This window comes from Crinia signifera, chromosome 11 (genome assembly GCF_055691185.1).
Source record: "Crinia signifera chromosome 11, ASM5569118v1, whole genome shotgun sequence".
Lineage (NCBI taxonomy): Eukaryota > Metazoa > Chordata > Amphibia > Anura > Myobatrachidae > Crinia > Crinia signifera.
This window is the reverse complement of record NC_139227.1, coordinates 72,739,354-72,763,565: the sequence shown is the minus strand read 5'-3', so window position 1 is coordinate 72,763,565 and position 24,212 is coordinate 72,739,354. Positions and strand designations below refer to the sequence as shown.

Genomic DNA, 24,212 nt, shown 5'->3' with positions numbered 1-24,212 from the left:
TAACATATACCAAATAAGCAGATCCTGTTGTATTGGTGCACGTTTTCCATGGGACCTGTATGCTCATTCTGCACAGTGTGTATAAGGAAGGCATGGCTGCGTTGGTGACACTGCTGCTCCCAGCCATAATCTCTAGTTTGTCTCTTTCCTGTAAAGGGCACTATATTCGCTGCCATTATGATGGCCAGTTCGGTCATTTAGGACCTAACGGACTTCATGTTAATCCTAAACTGATTTCAGGTCCTAATGAACAACTGCATAGTATTGTACAGCTGAGGTCACATTTGATATTAGCCACTGAACGTGTGAACTGTTCCCCTGGTAATATAGTTTCATCTAGCAGAACCAAGCCCTGCAAATTGGAAGGACTGACGCCCTGAGAGCATGTCAGCTGGGGTGGAAAATATTACATGACTTGTTTAGGTTGAACACGTGGAGTATTTTGATGTATCCAAAAAAAAAGAAAAAACCTCCACAAAACATGTTATATGGTTAAAACAAGCAGCACTTAATTCTAGTTTACTTTTTACATCCTGTGTCAATGCTGCAATGAATGTTTTAATTATTGTTCTGGGCAAATAATGTTTCACCAAATAAAGTTTTATCTTGCTGTTGGGGCAAAACATTAAGGATCACATTTCCTTTGTGAAATGAGCAGTGCAGTGTAACGTACTTATGGTGCCCATACACAGTACAATTGCTGTGTTTGATGAGATGCACAGCTCAAAAAGTGTATGCTGCACATACTTTTTGAACTAGATCTCATCGTAGTCCATAACGCACACAATTTTTGTACCTGTATGGGCACCTTGAGTAGTGTGGCACCATATGTAATATTTAGAAGGAGAATCATACATGTGGAATACTTGCAGTCAGGATTCCAATGACCGTATACTGGCCGTTGGAATCCTGACTCCTGGACCGCTATACCACTCCCCATCTGGGAAACTACCCCAGGTAAGGAAGCTTTTGGTATTGGGTAGAGCCTCTGATATTCTACCCAACCTATTTATTCTTAAAAAAGTAGAAACTACCTTCATAATCTTATGTTTGTATGTAAAAATAAAATAAGGCCACTCAGGGGTAGATTTATTAACATGGGCATTTTGTTCCTTAAGTATCAGGAACCGCTTCACCACACTATCATGGTGAAGCGGGTCCTTTTATCGGCTGAATAATTCCTGCTGCATCCAATATAACAGTGCGCTGTGTCTCCTGCCTTCTAATGTTCCGCACCTCTTGCTGGTCTTCGGCATCTTCAAATCAAAACAGCGCATGCGCCAGGTTATGGTTGCATGGGATGCCGGGAAATGGACAGCACTGTAAACCCAGCACATACACTGTTTTAAATTGAAAACACCGAAGACCAGCAAGCGGCGCAGAACATTAAGAAGAGACCTGCAGCGCCAGAAAAAGATGGCAATCAGCGACAGGGCCGGATAAGAAACGAAGCCCCGCATTGCCTGATGATACATCAGGTAAGAGCCCGGCGCTAAATTTGAAATAAAGCAGCTCCGCTAAGCCTCCTCCCCTGTAGTGCCACTCGTTGACCACCCGCATCGCAGGTGTCATGCATCCCCTGCCATAAAGTATGGGGATAGCGCATATTCCCCTGATCAACGGATGATAAATGTACCCCTCAGTCCCTAGCTCTTGTGGATCTCTTGTGGATTAGTTGGTTTTGTAGAGTACTTCGTCAAATATATCGTCCATTGGTAAGCTGTAAATTACATGATGTATGAGTTTAGAAATCAATAAGGACAGTTGTTCATGTTATTTCTCACTGTACACAGATTAATTCTGCAATATTAGGCTGATATTGAGTAACAACCACATGTCTCACAAGGCCATTATGCAACATGCAGATGAATTGTGATACTGTGCCTTGTGGAACAAGTATTCCTGCAGCAGAGCTCAGCTCCTCCCTTGCTCAGCTGTGTTGCAGTAATGTCTCGGCTCTAACCGTTTTTTAATATAGTGCCGTAACTAAACCTCTTCTTTTTTAGTTTTCTGACTCTTATGAGCCAAATAATCCGGGTATGGTTTTTTTGTGGGTCACATTATTTATTACTGCTGTGTATGTAGCAACACGTGTAGATATAACATAAACCTAGGAAGATGGGAGTCACCTCTTGCACCTTGAAGCAGTGGATAGTGCTAGTATAGTATTTATTACCTGGATCTGAGAGAGTTGTGCAGAACTGACTATTGGGTACATCTCGCTTGTGCCCACCATGTAGTTGCACGAGTAAGATGTTCTGTTACTGATGGTGAAATATTATTGCTCCAGTAGCAGTATGTATGAGTTCTGTCTGACCCGCTCCTACTCAGATAATAACATAAACATAAGGACACTAGCCCCGCTGTAACCATGAGCACATTTAAATGTGGCACCCAATGAACTGTGCTGTATTTTGTATTAATGTTGCCACTGGCTACATGTCCCAATGATGTCCCTGTGTCTACGCCAGAAAGATATTAATAAAATAGCTTTGCGCTGTCAGTAAACAGCAATATTATTAGTGGGACAGTCTTTACAGACTTTTCTCTGACGCCCTTCTCTCCAGAACTTCATCCCAAACATCCCAGTCCAGAATCACCTGGGTCTCCATTTGAAATGATTGCCAACAGCTCGCGCTTTGAGTTCAAGGACAGCGAAGAGAGAGGAAACCTCTATGGACTGTCACAAAACTCTGACCAATCTACAAGGGCGGATGAATCCTTTTTGGTTGGATATGCACGCCCAGGTTTTTCTGTTCCCAAGGAAGATCCATTCATAAACAGGGATGTTTTCCTGCATGCCAGAACGCATACAGGGCAAAAGGATTCTGGGACTGAACATTTGCCTATTGAAGTTTGTAAATTACCTGACCATCAAACAGCATCCGATCCTCAATGTGTGACTAAAGGCATGGAAGTACTTAGCAAAGCTTCAGCAGAGGACTGCTACATGAAACTAAACCTGGGTGCTCTAAAAACATATGGGGAATCGACAGAGCTTAGTTCTGCAAAAAGTGAAGAGCATTCATATGACTCCAGATCTGACCTCCGGTGGCCTGATGCCGATGAAGACCAGGATAGTTCAGGGGAGTCTGATGACACGGTTATAGACGCTGGTTGGCGGTTCAAAGGTTCAGAGGCAGACCATCGAGAGAATACAGATGATGGCTGGGTGGAGATCAGTGGTACACAGCAAGCTAATGAACTTGAGAGAGAATATCCAACAAAGGAAGAGAATCCTGACACCCCGGATCCCCTCTGTTCGGCACAGTGTAGAAAGTCACAAAACGTAGTGGATACACTAAACAGAGCTGTTCCACAGATGCCGGACTTTCCGCATGGCGAAGGCTTTGTAGACCTGGCAGAAACTTCTAATACTGATTCTAGTACAGGAGCTGGTCATGATTTTCAGTCCAAGTCCTTGGAAGACCAAGTGCAGGAAAATTTAACCATTGAAGCTCTAAGAGCATTGGCAGCTGGGACCCAAGACTGGAATTCAGAAAGCCAGGATTCCTCTCCTGAAATCTTGTGCCCCCATTTTGGGAACATTCAAGGATTAAAATCAGCTGACAGGCGGGCCCAAGCAGAATCCTTCCCAGGCTCCATCATTGATTTGCTGACCTTCAAAGGTAAAGAAGAGTTTTTAACCAATGCACCATTGGCATGACCCTCACGTTGTTGACTTACACCGTTCATGCCCAGTCATATTGTTGGCATGAACAACTGGCATGCTCTGTAGATGTCCTATTACCTGTTGCAGCATGTCTCGTAGCTGATCAGTGGCACATCTTTGCCTATCCAGCATGCGCAACTCGCTCTTGGTACAGCAACCTGCCCTCTCTGTACACATTGCTGCCATGCACGGCTATAACATTTTACCTTTACCTGCTTCCTAGATGTACTTGGTATGTTTTAAATTGGCATGCGTGTATCTTCTCTCCGAATTACCCCTTTCTGATCTTCTGTCCTTTACCTTTTATATCCATGTATGAGTGTATGTATATATAAAATCTACTATATACATTACATACATGCCTACTCTCAGGCTTTCAAATATTGTGGTTTTATACCATCAGTATTATTAAAACACACTTAAACACCTGACAATAATGAAAGCTTCATGTATACCAATATAAAAGTATTTCAAGTCTTTTATTGGAGCAGATCAGGTTCAATATTTTTCTCAATCACTTTTTTCAAAAGTCTTTTAGACCCAATAATCAGAAAATTGTGGAACATTTATTGTTTGCCGAACCTTAGTTCCGACTTCAATCCAAATCATAAGATTGATTCAATTAGCGCTGTGGGGATGTAGCTCTCAGATTAAATTCCCGGGAGCTATTCAATTGCTCCTGCAGTCAGCACACAACTAGCAGATTTCTGCTCGCACCCTTGTAAGGGTGGAAGCAGAATTCTGCATTATGAAACTCTAAGTCCCAGCATGCCTTGCCACAGTTTTGCTATTAGAGAGTGCTAAAACTTGCACAGCATGCTGGGATTTGTAGTTTCACAACCGCTGGAGAGCCACAGTTTGCCTACGCCTGAACTAGTGCCTTAGGGCTATTTGTGTGCCTACCATGTGCGGTAACAGCATTACATCTGGAAGGCACAATTTATTGTGACTAATAGTGGGTACACACGGAGAGATATGCACTATTTTTCTATTTTATTTTGCTTATAGAAGCAAAATCGAATAGAATTTGAATGATTTTATTAGCATTCTATCCCAATGCGCGCTCCCGTGTAGTGGAAATAGACTTTTTTCTATTCAATCTAGTGCCAATCTAATGTGTTCACTGCGGCATTCGATTAGATCCAGATTCACTTTCAATCTCCTGCCGGAAGGATCAGGAACACTAAGATTGAATTGAAACCGTATAGCAAATTGAATAGTGCAAATCAAATGCACATCGAATAGTAAATCGATTGGAAAATTGTGAAAATCGAAAAGGAGTAAAAAAAAACTTCAGAAAAGGTTGAATAGGCCAAATCTAATCGAAGACTGATTCAACCAGTGTGTATGCACTATAAGATCTTGGCATTATTTGTGGCAAGGTGCACCTATTGGGTTAGGTGCTAATCTCTGTATTGCATGGTATCTGTCTACAGTATGCTATTTAGAAGATAATTATACAGCTTGAGTAACCCTTATCCATATATCGGTAATCCAAATTATTCCAAAAAATAGTTTCCAGAATTTCATATTTTCATTTATTTTTTGCTACAAGCACTACAGGTGACATCTGTAACAGTATTGCTGAGGAGAGATGCCAATCCTGCAGCATTTTTTCAATCCCGGAATTCGGGATTGAAAAATGCCCAATCCCCGTATTGGCTTTCCTAATAAAAAATTAAATAAAGCGCCCGCATATTTACTTACATGTGCGGTGTGGGAGGGTGGGCAGGCAATGGAGTCAGGAACCATGATGCTGCCTGAAGCCGAGTGTGCGGGCTGTTGTCCTGGAGCTGGGCAGTACGCAATAGACGCGGTGGGAAGGCAGCATGCCCAGAACAAGGCGGGCTGTGTGGCCTGCGCAGCATGACCTCTGACCTCATCACTCTACACAGAGCCGCACTCTCAGGGACAGGAGAAGCCCAATCCCAGGAATTTAAATCCCTGTGATTTGGGGGCCAAATCCCGGGATCTCACCGATCCTGGTATTGGCCACCCTACTGCTGAGGAAGTGATATGTAACTGGCACTACTGGAGACATGATATGTAACTGGGCTAAAACATGTGCAAGAAAATGATTGCTTGACATTCAATGTCAGTGCTTGCGATAGTACACAAACTTTGTTTTATGTTTTAAAATCTTGTTTCATGCACAAATACAACAGGCAGTATGCAATGATAAATTACGCGATGTACAGCAAATCCTGTTTAGGATTCGCTGCACATTCGCAGGGTTCCAGAGGGATGGAGCGTTCTCTGCCAGCCCTCCCTGTCACCCTATTCAATGCCGCAGGGGCTTGCTGCCCCTGATGGCGAATTTTAACCCCTGCTGCGAATGCCGCAGGTGGGCGGCGGCAGGCAGGGAGATGGAAGCCTCCCTGCCTGCCCCAGAATGTGTGGGGGGAAGGAGGGCTCCTGGGGACACAGGCAGCAGAAGGTGAACACATACACACTCCGGAGAGCTGGCAGACTGGGGTAGGGAGCCGCTGCATTGCTCCCACTTGTGCATATGTAATGAGTGGGAGCAGTGTGAAGTGAATATGTAATGAGTGGCTCCCGGACCCCTGCTGGCAAATGTGTAAAAAAAAAAAAAAAATGTACAAAAATTAACTATATATATTCATATACTGGAAGTACATGAATAAAAATAGCATACCCCTTCACAGAAAAAAAAAAAAAAAAAAACAGATTTTTTTTTTTTTAAACCAAAAAAAAGCCTTTATTTTAAAAGATCACTTTCCAGTTCACCTTAAAAAGATGTTGAGGGCAAAACAGTGAATCATGGCGAAAATCATGCTGAAAGCAGTTCTCCATCCTAGCATTGAATACACTCTCTGCGAATCCCAGTGAAAATCCAATTGAAATATACCAGCGAATTGCAGCGAGCATGAAACGGAGAACTGGCCGGCATTCACTGTTCGCTTTCGCTGAACATTGAATAGGGTGAATCAGATTTTCAGTGAAAAAGATTCACCGCAAGGAGTGGAAACAGCCCGATTCGCCGGGAAAAAAAATGGTGAATCAGAAGCATTGAATACTGCCCAATATATCTGTGTGTGTGTTTGATGTGTTAATACAACATAAATGCAAGATACCTTATTAAAATTTTTTAATGAATCCGAAATAATGAATAATCCATTATCCAAAAATCTTCTGGTCCCGAGCAGTTTGGGTAAGAGATACTCAACCTGTACTTGTAGATCAGTTAAAAATAGTGACCATTTGCTAGTTCTACCCCCAATCTATTATATTTTATTTATGATTTTAATTTATAGTATATGTATATACAGTACTGTTGGTGTTTGTTTACCACCATGCCTTGTCACAGTTTTGCTATTAGGGAATGCTAAAACTATGGCAAGGCATGCTGGGATGTGTAGTTTCAGCTGGAGGGCCACAGTTTGAACATGCCTGCTCTAGACCATACCTTTATTGTATATCTCCATTTTATACTCTGTTAGATGGTTCCCAAACTGTGTGCCTAGGCACCCTGTGGTGTCTCGGGATGTTTGCAAGGGTTCCTCGGGTTGGGGATCCACGATAAAAACAAATTATGCTCAAAGTGATGGGCAAAACCAGTGCTGTATGGACAATTAGAACCACATCTATGTTCCCCACCACATAACTGAACCTGAGGGTGACCGTTGAGCACAATTTTTTATTATTTATCCATAAGAAACTTTTTGACATGGGGGGTGCTTTGAACAAATTCTGATATTCTAGAGAAAGTTAGATGTTTGAGACTGTGGGATCAAGAATTATTGTACATAAAATATACAGCTCAGTGAAGGCCATTGAGGGAAGTTCAGCTGCCAATGAATCCCTGTGCCCAGCCAGATCAGTGCGGCAATGTGGCGCTCTACAGTAGCCAAGTCTCACACAGAAGTGTTCATTGCTATATAGGGTAGCGAGAACTTTAGCGCAAATCTGGCATTTAGCAAGGCGAAGGGTGCGAGATGGGGTGCAGTTGCCAGCATTTAAACACAGAGACAATAGCAATTCGCACCCTTCACTAGCATTTGAATAACCCCCTGCCCATATGTCATTGTCTACGCTACATAAGAAACTTTATAATGTACATTAAAAATTAAATGTCCCGATGTTTTGATGTATTCGGCAAAATACCCATTTTCTGCAATCTCTTCTGCTACAAATAATAGACTTCATCTGTGCATGAACCATATGGTCAGGGCTTAAAGTGGTCCTGGAGAGGTGGAGAACTCATTTCCCCTGATCCCATCCCCCACACCCTCCCATTAGGCAGAACCCAGCAAGTGCCGGTGTTTTTGGCGCCCCCTGCAAACTACATTTGTGCCTTACCTCCCATTTTTGTAAAGGTACATATAATTTCCACAATATACACATATCTGTTCCTCCAGCAGCTTCCCCTGCTCTCTGTTCCTCCAGACCCTCTCCCCTTGTCCTCCCCCCACCCCCAACTCGGTCCTCATTATAGTGCATTTTTTGCTGGTAGCCCAGCAGGTGCACAGGTGTAATAATTACTCAGACACATTTTATAAGGTCCGTGGGTGGAGTTAATTATTTCACTTGTGATTCTGTGAGGAGACCTGCAAAACATGCACTGCGTAGGACCGAGTTCCCTGACCACTGAGTTAAATGGTAAAGAAACACAAACATCGCAGGCACCGTTTTGCACTACTGGGGGCAGAGAAGATGAATGTGCACTGCCATTCCTTTTACAAAACTGCACAGTGCTGTCCTACAAAAATTCTCAGGGATATGTGCAGACATGCATCACTGCTAATAGAATTACCTCTACTAGCTATAAATCTTTTTTTTTTTTAACCAAATTTGTTCATCCCAGTGGGCATAGAGTAATAATAGTGTGGCGAGGTGATGCTGCATACAGTGTCCATGTGACCTATGTCAACAGACCCTAAACAAGTTAAACTCAAGTTGACCTTTGGCTTGGCGACCTTTTGGCCATTTTTCATGTGTTCAACTAATGACTGTTGATCAATAGTAGTCATCCTAATGAGTGTCGACCGAATGACCTATACCCACTGTGTGAATGCCGACACTGGTACTTTAGGTAGCAATTTTGCAAACCCATAGAGGTGTGAACTAAAACACAACCCTTGGTGACTATTGTAAGTACAGCATAGGAATGCACTAAATTTAGGCCAACGCCACTTATTGATTTCTAATCGAGCAGAGATATTGGCGATTAAGAGCGATTGCACGTGTATACAATGGCACAATCTATCATGTAGGAAGATTGTATCCTATGCACACAGTACACAATGCGCACCATCTGATAGGACAATGCGATGAGCAACGCGTGTAAAAGATAGGTTGGGTATGTATGATGTATCGTATATGGAGTGTACCTGGCTTTAGTCTTTCCAAGGGCCATAAAACTGTAAGCTATAGCATGTAGAGATTCATGGCATCTCGATGGAAAATAAATTACAAATGGATTTCTTGGTTTGTGCTGTTGCTCCTGCATTTTAGATAGGTCTTAAGGTGCCCATACACGTTACAATTATTATATACAATATCGCATCTCATCGCATCTCGGTTTTGCGATGAGATGTAGTACAAAATGTATGTGCTGCATCTTATCGCAAAACCGAGATGCGATGATATGCGATATTGTATATAATAATTGTAACGTGTATGGGCACCTTTATCATTTTAGAAACTAGTGATATCCAATTCAGAGTGAGTTACTTTGCATATACCAGCGATGGTCTTTAACCTCTTAACTGAACTTTTTTTTTTTTTTTAAACTTTCTTTAGAAAATATCACTAGTTTAATACATTTGGTAAATAGCCACTATTTAAAAATGTATTTAAAGGTGTGTACTCATGGGCCGATTGATATTGCATTGTCAGGGAGGAAGGGGGTGAGGGGGATGGGCCATGCTGCATTGTGCAGCATTGCCCTCCTTACGATTTAGTAGAAATAGACTGTGCTTTCTAAAACAGCACCGCGGGGCTGCACATCGGTATGACAAGTCCCCTTACATAGTGCCATTTTGGCTAAGGAAATCGTAAGGAAAAATAGCCAAAATTGCAATGGGTGTACACAGCATAACATTTCAGTAAACATGCCTAGGAGGGTGACAAACATCACCCTAGCCTAGAGTGTTTCCGTCTGACCCCGGTAGCACAATTCCCCATTGCTGTGACCTTTTTCTATCTCCTGTATTCCCTTCACCTTATGCCACTGTCCATTGATCTCTATTGCAGGATTACTCCCACCCCACCTAGCACGATTTAGCATTATCCCTCACCCCTCTCCATATATGCAGAATAAGTTCCCCTGCTGCTATTGTTAACACATAAGTCCCCCCTGAGTGCAGAGCCTCTGTTCATATTTTTGCATTTGGCGCAGCATAATGACAATCGCAAGGCATCCCCGAGGACACAAAGGACAATTGATGTTGACAATCACAGACCACTGTGTCACTGGGGAGCTTGTGGTTACATCTCATACCAGTTAAAGAAGAAGGAAAAAAGGGAGCTCTGGCTTTAGGTGCTGCATAACTGTGTTAAACAGTGGAGTGTGCTTATGTTTTTATACCAAGTTCACCTCCTTAAAACCTCTCGCGCTGTGTGTGTGTGTGTGTGTGTGTGTGTGTTTGTTATTTAGATCAGTGGTTCCCAACCTTTTTTCTCTCCCGTACCCCTTGATTAGGCTTTTCATTGATAAGTACCCCTTCCTCTCATTTTGAAATATGGACAGTAATTAGCGGTATGCAGATCCTTATGCATGTCCTTATATTAAGGAGGAGCGGAGGAGTAGTATAAAGCAAGGAATCATGCCCTTCTGTGTCTAGACACTGGTTGTGTATTATCTCCAGGATTCCCGCTAACATCGGTAGGATTAATGCCGCTAATTCCTCCACCTTTGTCAGTGCTGGGCAGATGACTGCTGATGTCTGAGGGCAGCATGGGAAGCTCCCAGTGGATTGCTGGTCAGGCATATGACACAACATGGTTTGTCTCCATGGCAATGGGTCTTCTTCAGCCATTAAAAGACATTTTCATTGTCCGCCATTACCAATAATATTTTCAAGTACCCCCAACTGGTCTGCAGAGTACCCCCAGGGGTACTAGTACCCCAGGTTGGGAACCACTGATTTAGATTAACAGTAAAGTTTATAATTTTGTATTATTATTTTTTTTTTGTGAAAACGCTTCGGTAGCAAATATTTGGTTTAAAAAACGAACAATTATTCCACCTCTTGCATTTAAGCACAGAAGACGTGTGTGGATTTCCATCTAGTACCAGCAATTATTTTTGTATACTGCTGTTTTTGTTTTTAAGAGATGTATTTTGTTATCAGATAGCAGGGACCTCGTGAAGCCTTCTCAGTGAATGAATGTCCACGTACTGTTTTGTTATACAGTTCAAAAACAAGTGATCATCCATCTCTATACCCACGCTCTTCCACCACATGGAATAGAGATGGAGTACCAGTGTTTGGCAGCCATAACTGTTTTCTATCCAGAGCAAGTTCTAAGATATGACCAGTCCTTTTTCTTAGCGAGTCTCCTGTAGTAACTGAGCGATGCACGCCTGAAGCTACTGGTGATTGCGGATCCTGATGTAGAGAACATTGTGGGAGAGTTTTGTTGATAAATATTGCAGTGAAGCAGAATGAGGTTACCTTTGTAACACCGAAGGTCACTAGGTCAACACTATTGGTCAACACCTAAAAATGGTAGACATGCACTAGGTCGACATTGTCAAATGGTCGACGCGAAAAAAGGTTGGCTCAAGTTTCTCACAGGTTTTCGGTGTCTTTAGGCAAATGTTGACATGGACACGGTGTAAGCGTGCTGCATGGCTCCCTGTGCTCGGCACACTACTATAATCTCTATGCCCACTTGGATCATGAAGGAAGAACAAGTTGGCAAAAAAAACAGAAAACATGGAAAACTTGTATCAACCATTTACATGCCAACCTTTTGCTTGTGTCAACATATAAGTAGTGCATGTCGACCATTTTAGGTGTCAACCTAATCACTGCCGATCAATATTGGTGTGACTGTTGACATGGACCCTGTTGACCAATTTCCACACAGAGTAGAGCAGTTCTGCGGGGTGCCGGATGACGATCCAATAGGGGTGATCCCGACAGTCAGCATCTCGACGTCTGAATCCTGACTGCCAGTGCTCCGACAGGGGGGATCCCTACTCACATGGGGTATTCTCCCTTGTGGGGGTCCACGACCCCCATAGAGGGAGAATAGAACATTCGGTGAGCTACCGAGCCTGCAGCGTGGCGAGCCCGCAAGGGGCGGCTTTGTACTCGCCCCCTGTCAGAGCACCGGCAGTCGTGATCCCCATGTCGGAGCCTCATACCACACAACCACGAGTTTTCGTTGCACAGTGGGTCTAATTCAGATTCGGTGGTTCTTGCAATTGCTGCTGCTATCTTTTGCCGGTAAGTGTATGTAATATGGGCAAAGGCTAACCTGAATGTAGGGACCCAGCAACATCGGTACCATCGTCTCAGGTCTGTGTACCTCTGACGATTCGCAGGCTGAGCAGCTCTTTGGAAGCTAATTTATGTGCGGCCTAGAAAGTGCTGTCTCAACGGCCATCAACCGTCTGCAATTACCTGAGCCCCTCTTCTTTACCACTCCAAACGCTGTCTACCTGTCACTCGCTTTGCGACTCATACCTCATTGCGACCGCAGTTCAGTCGCTGCTCATGCACATTGTGGCTCAGATGCATGTGCAGCAAGAAAATCTCAACCAATGTGGGCACAATGGCTGCTTAGTGACTACATCCATCTGAATAGGGCCCGGAATTCTCTTTCGGCTATGAACTGGATTGTTTACTGGTAGGATAGAAATGCAAATATATATGTATGTATGTATGTATGTATGTGTGTGTGTAACAAGCAATGTAGTTGCTCAGTTCCTGTGTGCTTAACCTACTAATCTATATGCAACAAGCAAGGTTTCTTTGTTTGTGTGTTGGGTGAATCTGTCTGCGTTTAATCAGCTGACTATTGCAGCAGGATCACGTCTGTCTGCAGCTGGAGCAGGGGTGTGGAATCCACACCCCAGCTCCAGCTACAGACTTGTGTATTAAAAGTAAATGCTGGGCTGCCGGGAGGTTAATATGCTGAGCATTGCTGGTTCATGCTGAGAACACTACGATGTGCGCTGCTGGTATATACTGGGGACATGTTGGAGAAACGGGTGTGGTATGGGGCTCCGACAGTGGGGATCCTGACAGTTAGTATCCCGACGTCGGGATCCCATCTGCCGGTGCTCCGACAGGGGGCGAGTGCAAATAAGCCCCTTGCGGGCCCGGTGGCTCGCTACAGGTTCTAATATCCCTCTATGGGGGTCGTGGACCACCACAAGGGAGGATAGCCCTTGAGTTGGGATCCCCCCTGTCTGAGCACCAGTAGTCCAGAACCCCACTGTCGGAGCGTCATCCGGCTCCCGGAGAAACACACCTCTAACGAACTATCACACACCATGTGCTTTACGCCATAAGTTTCCTCTGAGAATCTGCTGGGGCCCTAACGTTAGAAAACTTCTGGCCAACCCTGACCTAGCAAAGGCTATGAACCAGCAATGCTCAGCATATTAACCTCCCGTAAGCCCAGCATTTACTTTTAATACACAAGTCTGTTAAAGGTTCTCATTTGTGGACATGTGTATCAAAGTTTGGAGAAAAATAACGTACCAACTAATTAATCCGCTCCAAGCTGGTTGGGTGAAGCTCTCCAAGCCCTGATTCAGATGTCCCATTAGGAGAGAGATTGTATTTGGGTGGTGTGGCAGTGTGCCTCTGAGCAGAAAGTGGATGATTGCTTATGAGCTCATGCAACCAGTTGAATAGGCAGTGGCTTGGAAGCGTGTGAAAACGGTGTCCGTAGTATCTATTCCTCCAAGGAAGATTAGCCGGCATGCTTGTGAGTGGAAATAAAGATCTAATATATCTGGAGCCATGTTACACATTGTAGACCACATACCAAACTGTTGTTTTGTATACTTTATATTTCAGAAGTAGCAACCTGAAATTCTGCCCCTCACTAGTGGTTAGCACATACTACTAGCACATGTCTGCTCATTCTCCCTCTGCTCTGCTAGAAGTGCCAACTGCTGTTATTAGTACAATGTTCCCCCAGCTGAGAACAGCTCTTACAGACAATGGCACTTCCATATGGAGCCAGGGAGAACGTCCAAGCTGTAATGATATCTGACCTGTTACCTTACATCAGATAGAGCCAGCTGTGCAGTGGTGGGGCTCAGGGTCTGCAGTAAAATACCCCATGTCACCGTGTTCTAGAAGGGATGGTACTCTGGGGTAGCAGGGTGGAGAAGTAGTGTTCATTCTAGCACCCCGTATCTTCCAAACCCCCTGCAATTCCTCCTCACTACCTGGGGTGGAGCTTCTAGCACAGTGTGGTCTGTTTTTCAGCACTTATATGTAGCCCAGACCTGTGCTAGAAACACCACAGCAGAGAGCGACACCCCAGGCAGGGAAGAGGAACTGAAAGATGCATGGTTCTAGAATGAACACTTTTGTGCCATCAAAACCGATGAGCTTTAAATTATGGTTACTTAGCAGCTGATTGGTTGCCATGACAACCTTCACCACTCCGATCCCTGCTTCAAACATGTGCCCCCTTGTACATAAAGCAATGTAATGTAAATAACTGCCTATGTAGACCATCCAGTCTTAGCATTTGTCCCATGAACAGACAGCACTGATGGAAATAATGGTACAGACTTTGGGACCCGTTTATCATTCCATATTTGTGTCTGCTTTCCCAAAAACACACGTTTTGGAGGTTAGCTGCAGATATTAGGTAACTACTAAATGTACAAAGGAGGGATATCTCTGAAAGCTGCTGTGATCCCTCCATTACCAACATCAGCCACATCTCCCGGATTTACCAGAATGCAAAGTAATTCCTGATATTGGCCCCCAGCAACTACCTATGGGAACATTTGCAGCTGTGCAGTGGTGTTTGAACTTTAAAATGATAATTTCTGGGTTGTACAACGATGACCCAATCATTAGCCTGAGACAAATGGTAACGTGGTCTTTCTCTCCTTTCCCAGTTCATGACCTGCTGTTTTGGAGAGATGTGAAGAAGTCTGGAATGGTTTTCGGAGCGACAATGGTGCTGCTGCTGTCATTGGCAGCCTTCAGTATCATTAGTGTTCTATCCTATTTCATTTTGTCCCTGCTGACTGTCACAATTAGCTTTCGCATCTACAAATCTGTCATGCAAGCCGTCCAGAAGTCCGATGAGGGACATCCTTTCAAGTAAGAGTATTCTCTAAATATGTCGTCTTTCTCCAGCCAATAATCGCATTGCTGTTACAATGTAAGCGTCACCTTGCCAGTGTTCTGCCTGTCACCGGATCGCAGCCTCTGTACCACTTCTTGACATTCCAATTAGAGTTGAAAAGTAGCAGCTTATGTTCTATATCCATGTGATCCATCTTAGATCTGCACACTTCCTATTACTTAGCCTTATGCTATATGAGTTAGAATGCGTTCTCAGTCCTTTGTTATATCATGGATATATTGCAGCAATGATTTAGGCTGTACACAAGCATCCACATCTAAGGCAGAAAAGAGTAATATCTGAACCTTGCGCTGATTCTGGTCAGCAGCAGGTCTAATAGGGTTAACGCCCAGCCCTGGTTAATAATACAATTGGAGACAGAATATAGGAAAGACCTGCGCTTATACAGAATTCTAGTGTGGAATTCATTAACAGTGATTTAATGGGGTCCTGTATATATTCAGATGGATGTCCACTGCAATCAAACAAATGGAACTGAACTTACAATGTAGTTCTGACAGGTGTTCACGTAACAGTATCTTTATGGTAACTTCAAAACACGTATGGCATGAACTCAACTTACTTTGTGGTTCAATCTCGCATTCCCAAAAAGGTATCTTTAGCACCAGCCGGTACACAGCATGAAATTGAAAAGACAGGGTTTATTCCAAGACAAATACGATAAAATCCAAAACGTGAACAGAGATATAAAAAGTCCGTGGATGAAAGCGTTAGAGCCGGGACAGCTTCCAATCTCCTCAGGCCTCCGTGCTGCAGACGCGGCGGGGTGGGGAGAAGGTGTCTGTGCTGTACTGTGCGTCCAAGCAGCCGTCAGCGTATCCCGATGTTCTCACTTACTCCACGGTGTAGCGGGCCTATTCATCAACGTGTTTCGGATAACTAATGTATCCTTTTTCAAGATGTGGAAAAAGGATACATTAGTTATCCGAAACGCGTTGATGAATAGGCCTGCTAAACCGTGGAGTAAGTGAGACGCCTTCTCCCCACCCCGCAGGCAGTTTATCACTTCACCGAGCTTAATAAATCTACCCCTCAGTTATTGGCACACTCCTACTAGGAATTGGACAGAAACTGCTGTGACTCTAGTGTAGGCTGTCAGTGCATCTGGTCTCCTGGGAAGTTCCTTGTCTCAGATTCATCAGGAAGAACGAACATTCATTTTCCCAATAAAAAGTATTTAGTTGTTGTAGACTGTATATTGTTGACTGACTTTGAATACCCCGGCCTTAATATATATATATATATATATATATATATATATATGGTTTCACAGGTCTCTACTGGAAAAGGACATCACTCTGTCCTCTGACAGCTTCCAGAAGATGCTGAATTCATCCCTTGTTCACGTCAACCGCGCGGTGAAGTACATCATGAGGCTCTTTCTCGTGGAGGATCTTGTAGATTCACTGAAGGTGAGTAACATCATTATGCTGCTGGGACTGCTAAGCTAAAAGACTATCTTTACTTCCATATGCCTGTGTATAATGTTTATTCCACTTATCATTCAAGTTCTTTGCAAGGTCTGCTCTGCAGTGTGGATTAAAACTGAGACATTGGGGGTTATTCTGATTCACTCACAAAGGCAAATTCCTTCTCAAATGGACAAAACTATGTTCACTGCAGGGGGGGGGGGGGGGGCAGATGTTACAGTTAGGTTTGGGTGGGGTTTTCCTTCAAATTGAGATCTATATTGTAGTGTAAAAATAATGCAGCCAGTATTTTCCCTGCACAGAAACAAAATAACTCACCCAAATCTACCTCTCTGCACAAGTTACATCTGCCTCCCTGCAGTGCACATGGTTTGGCCATTTGAGAAGGAATTTGCCTTTGCGAGTGAACCAGAGTAAGGGCCATTGGACAGTGGCCACAGTGACCTGTGGATTTTGGAGCACATAGATACCGTCAAACTTAAAAATGGGCGGTTGCATAAGTTGTTGAATAATAGGTGTGATGCTCTCAGCTGATGTGCAATACATATACAATATAACATATGCAATAAAGGTGAACAGTCCTTCTGAGGCTTTGTATTACAAACCAGAATGGTCTTCCAGTATAGCTTAGAATGTTCTGTTTCTGTGTGGGAAATGATGTCCTGAGATGTCCTAACAATGTCCAATAAAATGTCTGTAAATTCTTCTGGGGGCCTTACAAGTACACCCTCTCACCAATAAGAATCACCCAAAGAAGCAAGGCCAATGGCAACGTTAATAGAACAGTACAAAACATTAGTCACAGATTCCTGGTTCCCTTGTACCAGGGCATGTTAACAATAAAACAGTAAATATTTGTTGCAAACGTTTAAATCGTGAACATTTCACGATGGTTGCTGCAAGCGCATATAGAAATCTTATGTAAATAATACACACTGTGGGCATGTGACCTATAATAATGAGAGGGGTAATATTGGTAAGTCTGCAGTGTAGGAACAGACTGTTTCCCTGCTTCGCTTTTCAACTTCCTTTGTTCATCTTCTCCAACCAGCTTGCCCTTCTTATGTGGCTGATGACCTATGTAGGAGCTGTGTTTAATGGCATCACACTTCTCATCCTCGGTAAGATCCTGTTGTGCAATTGTGCAAATTACTAACCACACCAGAGTCAGGGACTCGTTTTTCATTTTCTCTTCTGCTTTTTAGGGGTCCTGGTTGCCTTCAGCGCCCCTGTTGTTTATGAGAAATACAAGGTAAGTTAAAGGGCCAATGAACCTGATTTTCTAGTTTAGAGATGTTTTCCCACCATCATCGGATACATTTATAACCAAATGGTAAAAGAGAAAAAGAAGCAGCTATGTAACTATATAACAACTTTCCCAAATAAAGAACTGTGAGGAGTGAAGGGGCGTGATCCCTAAGGTTCCCACATATTAACTACACAGAGGGCCCCATGAAGAATTGGCAGAAAATAGTTGCCAATGGCTCCAAATGATTGTGCTTGTTAAGGCCCATGTACATTAAACGATACCCCCGCCACCGATATTGGCGGCGTCAGGGACTGTCTTCAGCAAGTGCTTACACACTTGCCAATGCCTGCTCCAGGGTGAGCCGGCGGCAGGTGGAGCGACGGCCTGGCTGCAGCATGGCCGTCGTTAACAATGACCTCCCTCATCCGGACATGCTTGGACAAGGGAGGGGGTTGTTAACAACAGGGAGTGTACACACTAGGGAGGCGATGTTGTCCACAATATTGCTCAGAAAGCCCTTTCTGAGCGATATTGTGTCCAATATCTTCTAGTGCTGGGGTAGCCAACCCTAGCCCTCGAGAGCTACCAACAGTGCATGTTTTGCAGGTCTCCTCACAGAATCACAAGTGAAGTAATAAGCTCCATCTGTGTATCTTTTAAAATGTGTCAGTGATTAATGAGTGCAGCTGTGCAGCAGCTAGGTTGTCTGGAAAATGTGAACTGTTGGTAGCTCTCGAGGGCTAGGGTTGGCTACCACTGTTCTAGTGTGTATGGGCCATTAGTGTATTTCTGCACATGTGCAGAGCTTTACACTTGGGAAACATGCATGCACGCATGCCTAGGTTAAAGCAAGTTGTCCTCATCTGTGTGTATTTGCACCTGCATTTATAGCTGATGGCAACATTAGATGCAATGTAAGATGCATTTCTGAACATGCCATTGCTAGATGTCTTCTATGCGAGCACACTCATCTGTATTTTGCCTCTCAGGCCGTAAGGTTTAAGGAGTCCATAATGCGCTCTCATCTGCACTGGCTCTTATATGTGCTTTCAACATCAATAACTTTATTTGTTATTAACAAATTCACAGTACATGAACTGCCAACGAGAAACAAGAAAACAGTGCTGAAAATTTCCATTCGCTTTCTGGCTATGTGCAGTGCAAATAGTGTGGAAAATATGCCACAAACTGCGTCTGCATCTGCTTCAAAAGCTGTGATTAAAAGTTACAGGAGTGCTGGATCTCTCCTGCTACTGGTAGAGCAAATGGTTAGGGTGCAAAATACTGTTTAAGAATCTGAGGTTTCCTTTCAGTGTCACCTTCTTTTTCTGCTTCTCACAGGTACAAATTGATCATTACGTGTCCCTGGTGTACAGCCAAGTGAAATCCATAACGGAGAAGTAAGTACTGCATTGGATACGGAAGGGATAAGTAGTGAGCATTACGATGTACCTGTGTCCTATTTTCTCATACCAGAAACCTTTTACCATCCATAAAAGCGGTTGTGAACCTTAGAATTGAGAATGACTGCTCCACTGGGGAATGAACCTGTGGGGTATGATAAGGAAGTAAATATTGGCCACATTTTTTAATGTCATGACTGTACATTAATGTTATAAATGAAGTAAACATTTATTTTTAAGTCTTAAATATTAAAACCGATGCTAGTGTCTACATCCACTTGTGTGTGACTACCGGGCTGTAGAGCGATTCGTAGGAGAACATAGTTTTTCTTCATTGTCATGAAACGATGTCTCAACTAATTTCAGCATCCTGACTCTAAGCACCTCCCACTTTTTCCTTTTGTGCATGCTGAATGGAGCATTTATGGAAGGAAATATTGGATACCATTGGTCTGTGTGGGGATCGGTACTCAATGGAAAGTTCAATACAGTGTGAACAACCACAGTCATTTGTTTAGTTATGTTGCTTGTTATATTAATGGTTACATCACTGTACTGACATATGTAAAAATGTACCATTGCCTGATACAATGGTGGTTATCCCATTTTAAAGTAAGTATTTTGAACCTATTTCCACTGGAGCATTTTATTTTCTATTAGGATTTTGTTTAAACTATTTAACCTAAAACAAACAAAGTATTAGGAAATTTACTAAGAATCTCTCCTTTTTCCACCCTTGCAGGATTCAGGCCAAGCTTCCAGCAGCACTGAAGAAGAAAGCAGAGTGAAGGATCAGGGGGGTGGGTGGGCGGGCGGGCTCTGGGAGGGTGTGAAAATATACACTGGCTACGTATCTCATTACTACTCTGTAAATTGTCTGCCTTTATGTAGCTCACAGGAACTGTTTGTATGCATGTACTTCATGTATACACACATGTATGCGGCTTCTCTCTGGTACAAAGGGAGTGTCTGTCCGTGTCAGCACTGGCATGGATTTTAAAAGTTTCTGTTTGTGTCAATACTGGAGAGTTGGGTAGGGATCCAGCAACCCATTATTCTAGTTCCTGCACCTTGCACAGTCACCTCTCTTCTGTCCCTGTCACTCACTGGTACTCTTCCACCCCCTAAAGATATTGTAGGAACAGGAAGCTGAATTAGACCACCTCCGCGTTCTTTCTCCTGCTCCCCACACTCATTTCTCCTCTATGCTTTCCTTTTGGTCTCTGGTTGACGTTCTTCCCACCTATGTCACACTGGTCTGGTTTTCATTCACTTACGCGAAATGTTTTACATTTGCTACCTTCAACAAGAAAGTAATATGATTTCCGATTCCCTCTGTGCTGTCTCTTCGCCTCATGTCTCCATACATACGCTCAGTTTGATCACTGTTGTGTGCCACATGAAGTAATATATTGGCGTTTCTTACACCACAAAACTTTATTTTTACGTAATGCACAATTTAATTTATATATTTCTTGGTCTGTACGAAGTGAAAATTAATCAAAGAAATGTTTTCAGTTGCATAACTTAAGTGTCTGTAATAGTTGCTTATATTTTCAGGTAACAGTTGTCTCCCTATTCCTTTTCCTGCCCATGGTCTATCATGTGTGCCCCCCTCCCCTTCCTGACTGTAGGAGAGATACTAATGTTCCCATGTTGCATAGCACAAAGCTATTCTGTCCCTCAGGGATGCAAATGTGGAATGTGTTACTACAGAGGTAAGTTAATTGAATGCAGGTCCACACACTACAATATCACGCACACACATGTAAAACTAACAAAAGCCCATAGGACGTATTCACATGGTGTAAAGAGGACAGGCTTGGCTTGTAGGATACTTTGACACTCTCCATGTTGCATAACAATAGCGCTGTTTTCGTCTCTTCATCAATTGGGGACAGGGCTAGAAAAGTCACTTCTCCATGTGGTTCGGCACTCAGCCGCTGTACGCCAACCTGTGCTGTGGTGTTGGATTGCAATCCATGTAAATGCCCGTTGTGTTGGGTGGGGTACTTTTGAATTAGAAGATGCATTAGTCCTGTAACAGGGTGGGTCGTTTTATTAATGTGATTTGTGTTGCACTGAGCTTTCTAACTATTCACTGTGTATCAATGTTGTTTAAGAGATAAATGCTTTATTGTTATTTTAAGACTGGAGGGTCACAAGCTAATGAAGTATTCACTAATAAGTCTGTAGCTTATTAGAACAAAGAATGTTTTTATTTTTTGGGGTGTCAGAAACAAAAACTTTTTTTTTTATTTCTGTGGAACAAAATTCTATATATATTGCAAATACATGTGGTATTAATAAAAGGAGTAGGACACGTACTTTTTGGTTTGTCTGTTCTTTGTTATCTGGGAATTATGCAGACTAGTACGTGTGTACATACAGCTATGTAGCAGGAGGAGACCTACCACTAGAACTGACTCAGATGAAGCCGTTTGGAGCATTTCCGGTACACCCTGTACATTAAGGCCATATCTTAAACGGTACAAAAATACATTGTACATTAGATGGTATCGCATCTCTCCAATTACAGCATTTAAATCACAATATCCTTCCTATAGTATAGGGTTTGCTTTGTGTTTTGAAGAGCATACTTAATTATTAATGATCATAAGCAGAGGGATCAAATAAAAAACAATGATCAATCTCCAGGTCTTGTAGAACTAAATCCACCCTGATGCTTGCCCACCAACAGCTGTTAGAGTATAGGAGTTGCCTACCTTTGTGTTGTCTTGGCATCAAAGTGATTTTACTGACTGCCAGGCAATATGATTGATCCAAATTATAACTGTGAACTATATAGGAGTAGTGGTATAAATCATTATATAAACAACTGGGAAACAAACTCGTACCCCTTTTCCACAAGCAGAAATAACTTTTTTTGTATGAGGAGGCGCAACACCTGGGTTGTTTGCTAGTAGTAACGCGTCCCGAGGAAAAAATTCCAGGTCAAATGACGCAGCAATCCAACCAGGATTCTTCCGGGTCCAGGGGCAGTGGAAGCTGGTAACCAGGGTCGATGTAACCCGGGTCCTGTTCGCTGCAATGCAATAGCTGAAGCTGGGAAATACTCTCTTAGGAACCGCCTCCAGTGACATCACCCACCTGGCATAATGCTGAGTTGGGGACGCTAGTGGAAAAGGGTTCCCAAGCCGGATCGCACCTTGGTTGGAGCTGGGTACAAAATCCTGGTTGCGACCCAGCTTGTGTAGTGGAAAAGGAGTATCGTGTCTGGATTGGAAGCAGGGCCCAAGGTTCAAATATGGCTGGAGGCCATATGATGGAAGCTTGGAGGTTTAATAAGAATTCTCGGTACTTGTGAGTTATCCGGGCTGCCGATTTCTAAATCGGGTCGGATCGGGCACATCGCATCGCATGCGACCATCGGATGCGATGCGATGACCCGATTTTTCCATAGGAATCAATGTTAAAATGGACCATTTTAACATGGAATTCAATGGTAAAAAGGGGTCCTTTTCATACCCCTACTATCCAAGTGGGCATGGAGTTGGATATAAACCTGTGGCGAGCGTAGCGAGCCACCGAGCCCGAAGCGTGGCGAGCGTAGCGAGCCCCGCGAGGGGACACAGAATACCGTCCCCTCGCGGGGCTCGCTTCGCTCGCCACGCTTCGGGCTCGGTGGCTCGCTACGCTCGCCACAGGTTTATATCCAACTCCATGCCCACTTGGATAGTAGGGGTATGAAAAGGACCCCTTTTTCCCATTGAATTCCATGTTAAAATGGACTCAGTCCATTTTAACATTGATTCCTATGGAAAAATCGGGTCATCGCATCCGATGGTCGCATGCGATGCGATATCGCATCGCATCTGATTGTATGCCTTAACTTAAGGCATACAATCAAAAAATCGGCAGCCCAGATAACTCACAAGTACCGAATTCTCCCCATAGATGGTAAAAATGGGGATTTTTTTTTTTTTATTGAACACAATGAAAACCGATTTGTGATGGGGCATGTCGCAGCGGAGGTCCCTGCTGAAAACCACCAGCATGTTAGACTCTGCGCCTCTGTTCTGGGTATTGGCTAATCCTCTAGTATCGGTCAACATCTACGCCAGTGGTCTCCAACCTTTTTTTGGTCGGGAGCTACTAGCGACAAAATAAACCGCCCGAAGAGCTACTAAAGTAAAAAATTTTACAAAATCTGCATAATATAAAAAAAAAATGCCCTTTACACATAATGCCACAAATCGTAATGCCCCTAACACATTAGGCCACACACTGCAATGCCCCAGACACAATATGCCACACACTGCAATGTCCAATATGTCACAAACATACCTCCCAACACTGTAGGTAGAGAAGAGACATCTGCACGTGCCGAAGGCATGCACCAAAAATTAGAGGATTCAGCTACTACCATGGAACTCCTGCGAGGCTATATCCCCCATTTTTTCCGCTATGGGGGCATGATCAGCTCTCTAAGAGCTGTAGCCACATGGGGTGCGGCCATGGAAAATGATACACATATGCCCTCAATAGTGCGATACACATATGCCCTCAATAGTGCGATACACATATGCCCTCAATAGTGCAGTGCCAGATACACATGACCCCAATAGTGCAGTCCGTGATACCCATTATAAATATGCCCCGCACCGTGATGCTCCATTATACAAATGCCCCACACCGTGATGCTCCATTATACATATGCCACACACGCGATGCCCATTATACATATGCCCAACTACGTGATACTCCGTTATACAAATGCCCCACACTGTGATACATCATTATACATATGCCGCACCGTGATGCTCCATTATACATATGCCCCACATTAAGCTCCATTATACATATGCCCCACACACTGTGATGCACCATTATCTATATGTCCCATACCGTGATGCTGCATTATACATATGCCCCACAATGTGAAGCTCCATTATACATATGCCACACCGTGATGCTCCATTAATCATATGCCACACACCGTGATGCTCCATTATACATATGCCACACAAATGATGCCCATTACACATATGCCCCACACCTTGATGCTCATTAATTAATAATCATCAAGGTATCTGGGGCATATGCCACACACATGATGCCCATTATACAAATGCCCCACAGCGTGAAGCTCATTATTAATGAGCATCAAGGTG

The 24,212-nt window shown here is 43.5% G+C and overlaps 1 protein-coding gene across 3 annotated transcripts in view; it reads left to right on the top strand.

Annotated features, from left to right (window-relative positions):
* RTN3 (reticulon 3) overlaps positions 1–21,404 on the top strand; it is a 35,642-nt gene extending 14,238 nt beyond the window's left edge. For all 3 annotated transcript variants that reach the window (XM_083164765.1, XM_083164763.1, XM_083164764.1), the window contains exons 3-9: positions 2,568–3,629; positions 14,742–14,949; positions 16,269–16,407; positions 17,477–17,546; positions 17,631–17,677; positions 19,016–19,074; positions 19,820–21,404. In XM_083164765.1, the coding sequence (XP_083020891.1) occupies positions 2,568–3,629; positions 14,742–14,949; positions 16,269–16,407; positions 17,477–17,546; positions 17,631–17,677; positions 19,016–19,074; positions 19,820–19,865 (1,631 nt within the window). In that variant the 3' untranslated portion in view covers positions 19,866–21,404. The remainder of the gene's footprint in view (positions 1–2,567; positions 3,630–14,741; positions 14,950–16,268; positions 16,408–17,476; positions 17,547–17,630; positions 17,678–19,015; positions 19,075–19,819) is intronic.
* Positions 21,405–24,212: the final 2,808 nt, after the last annotated feature.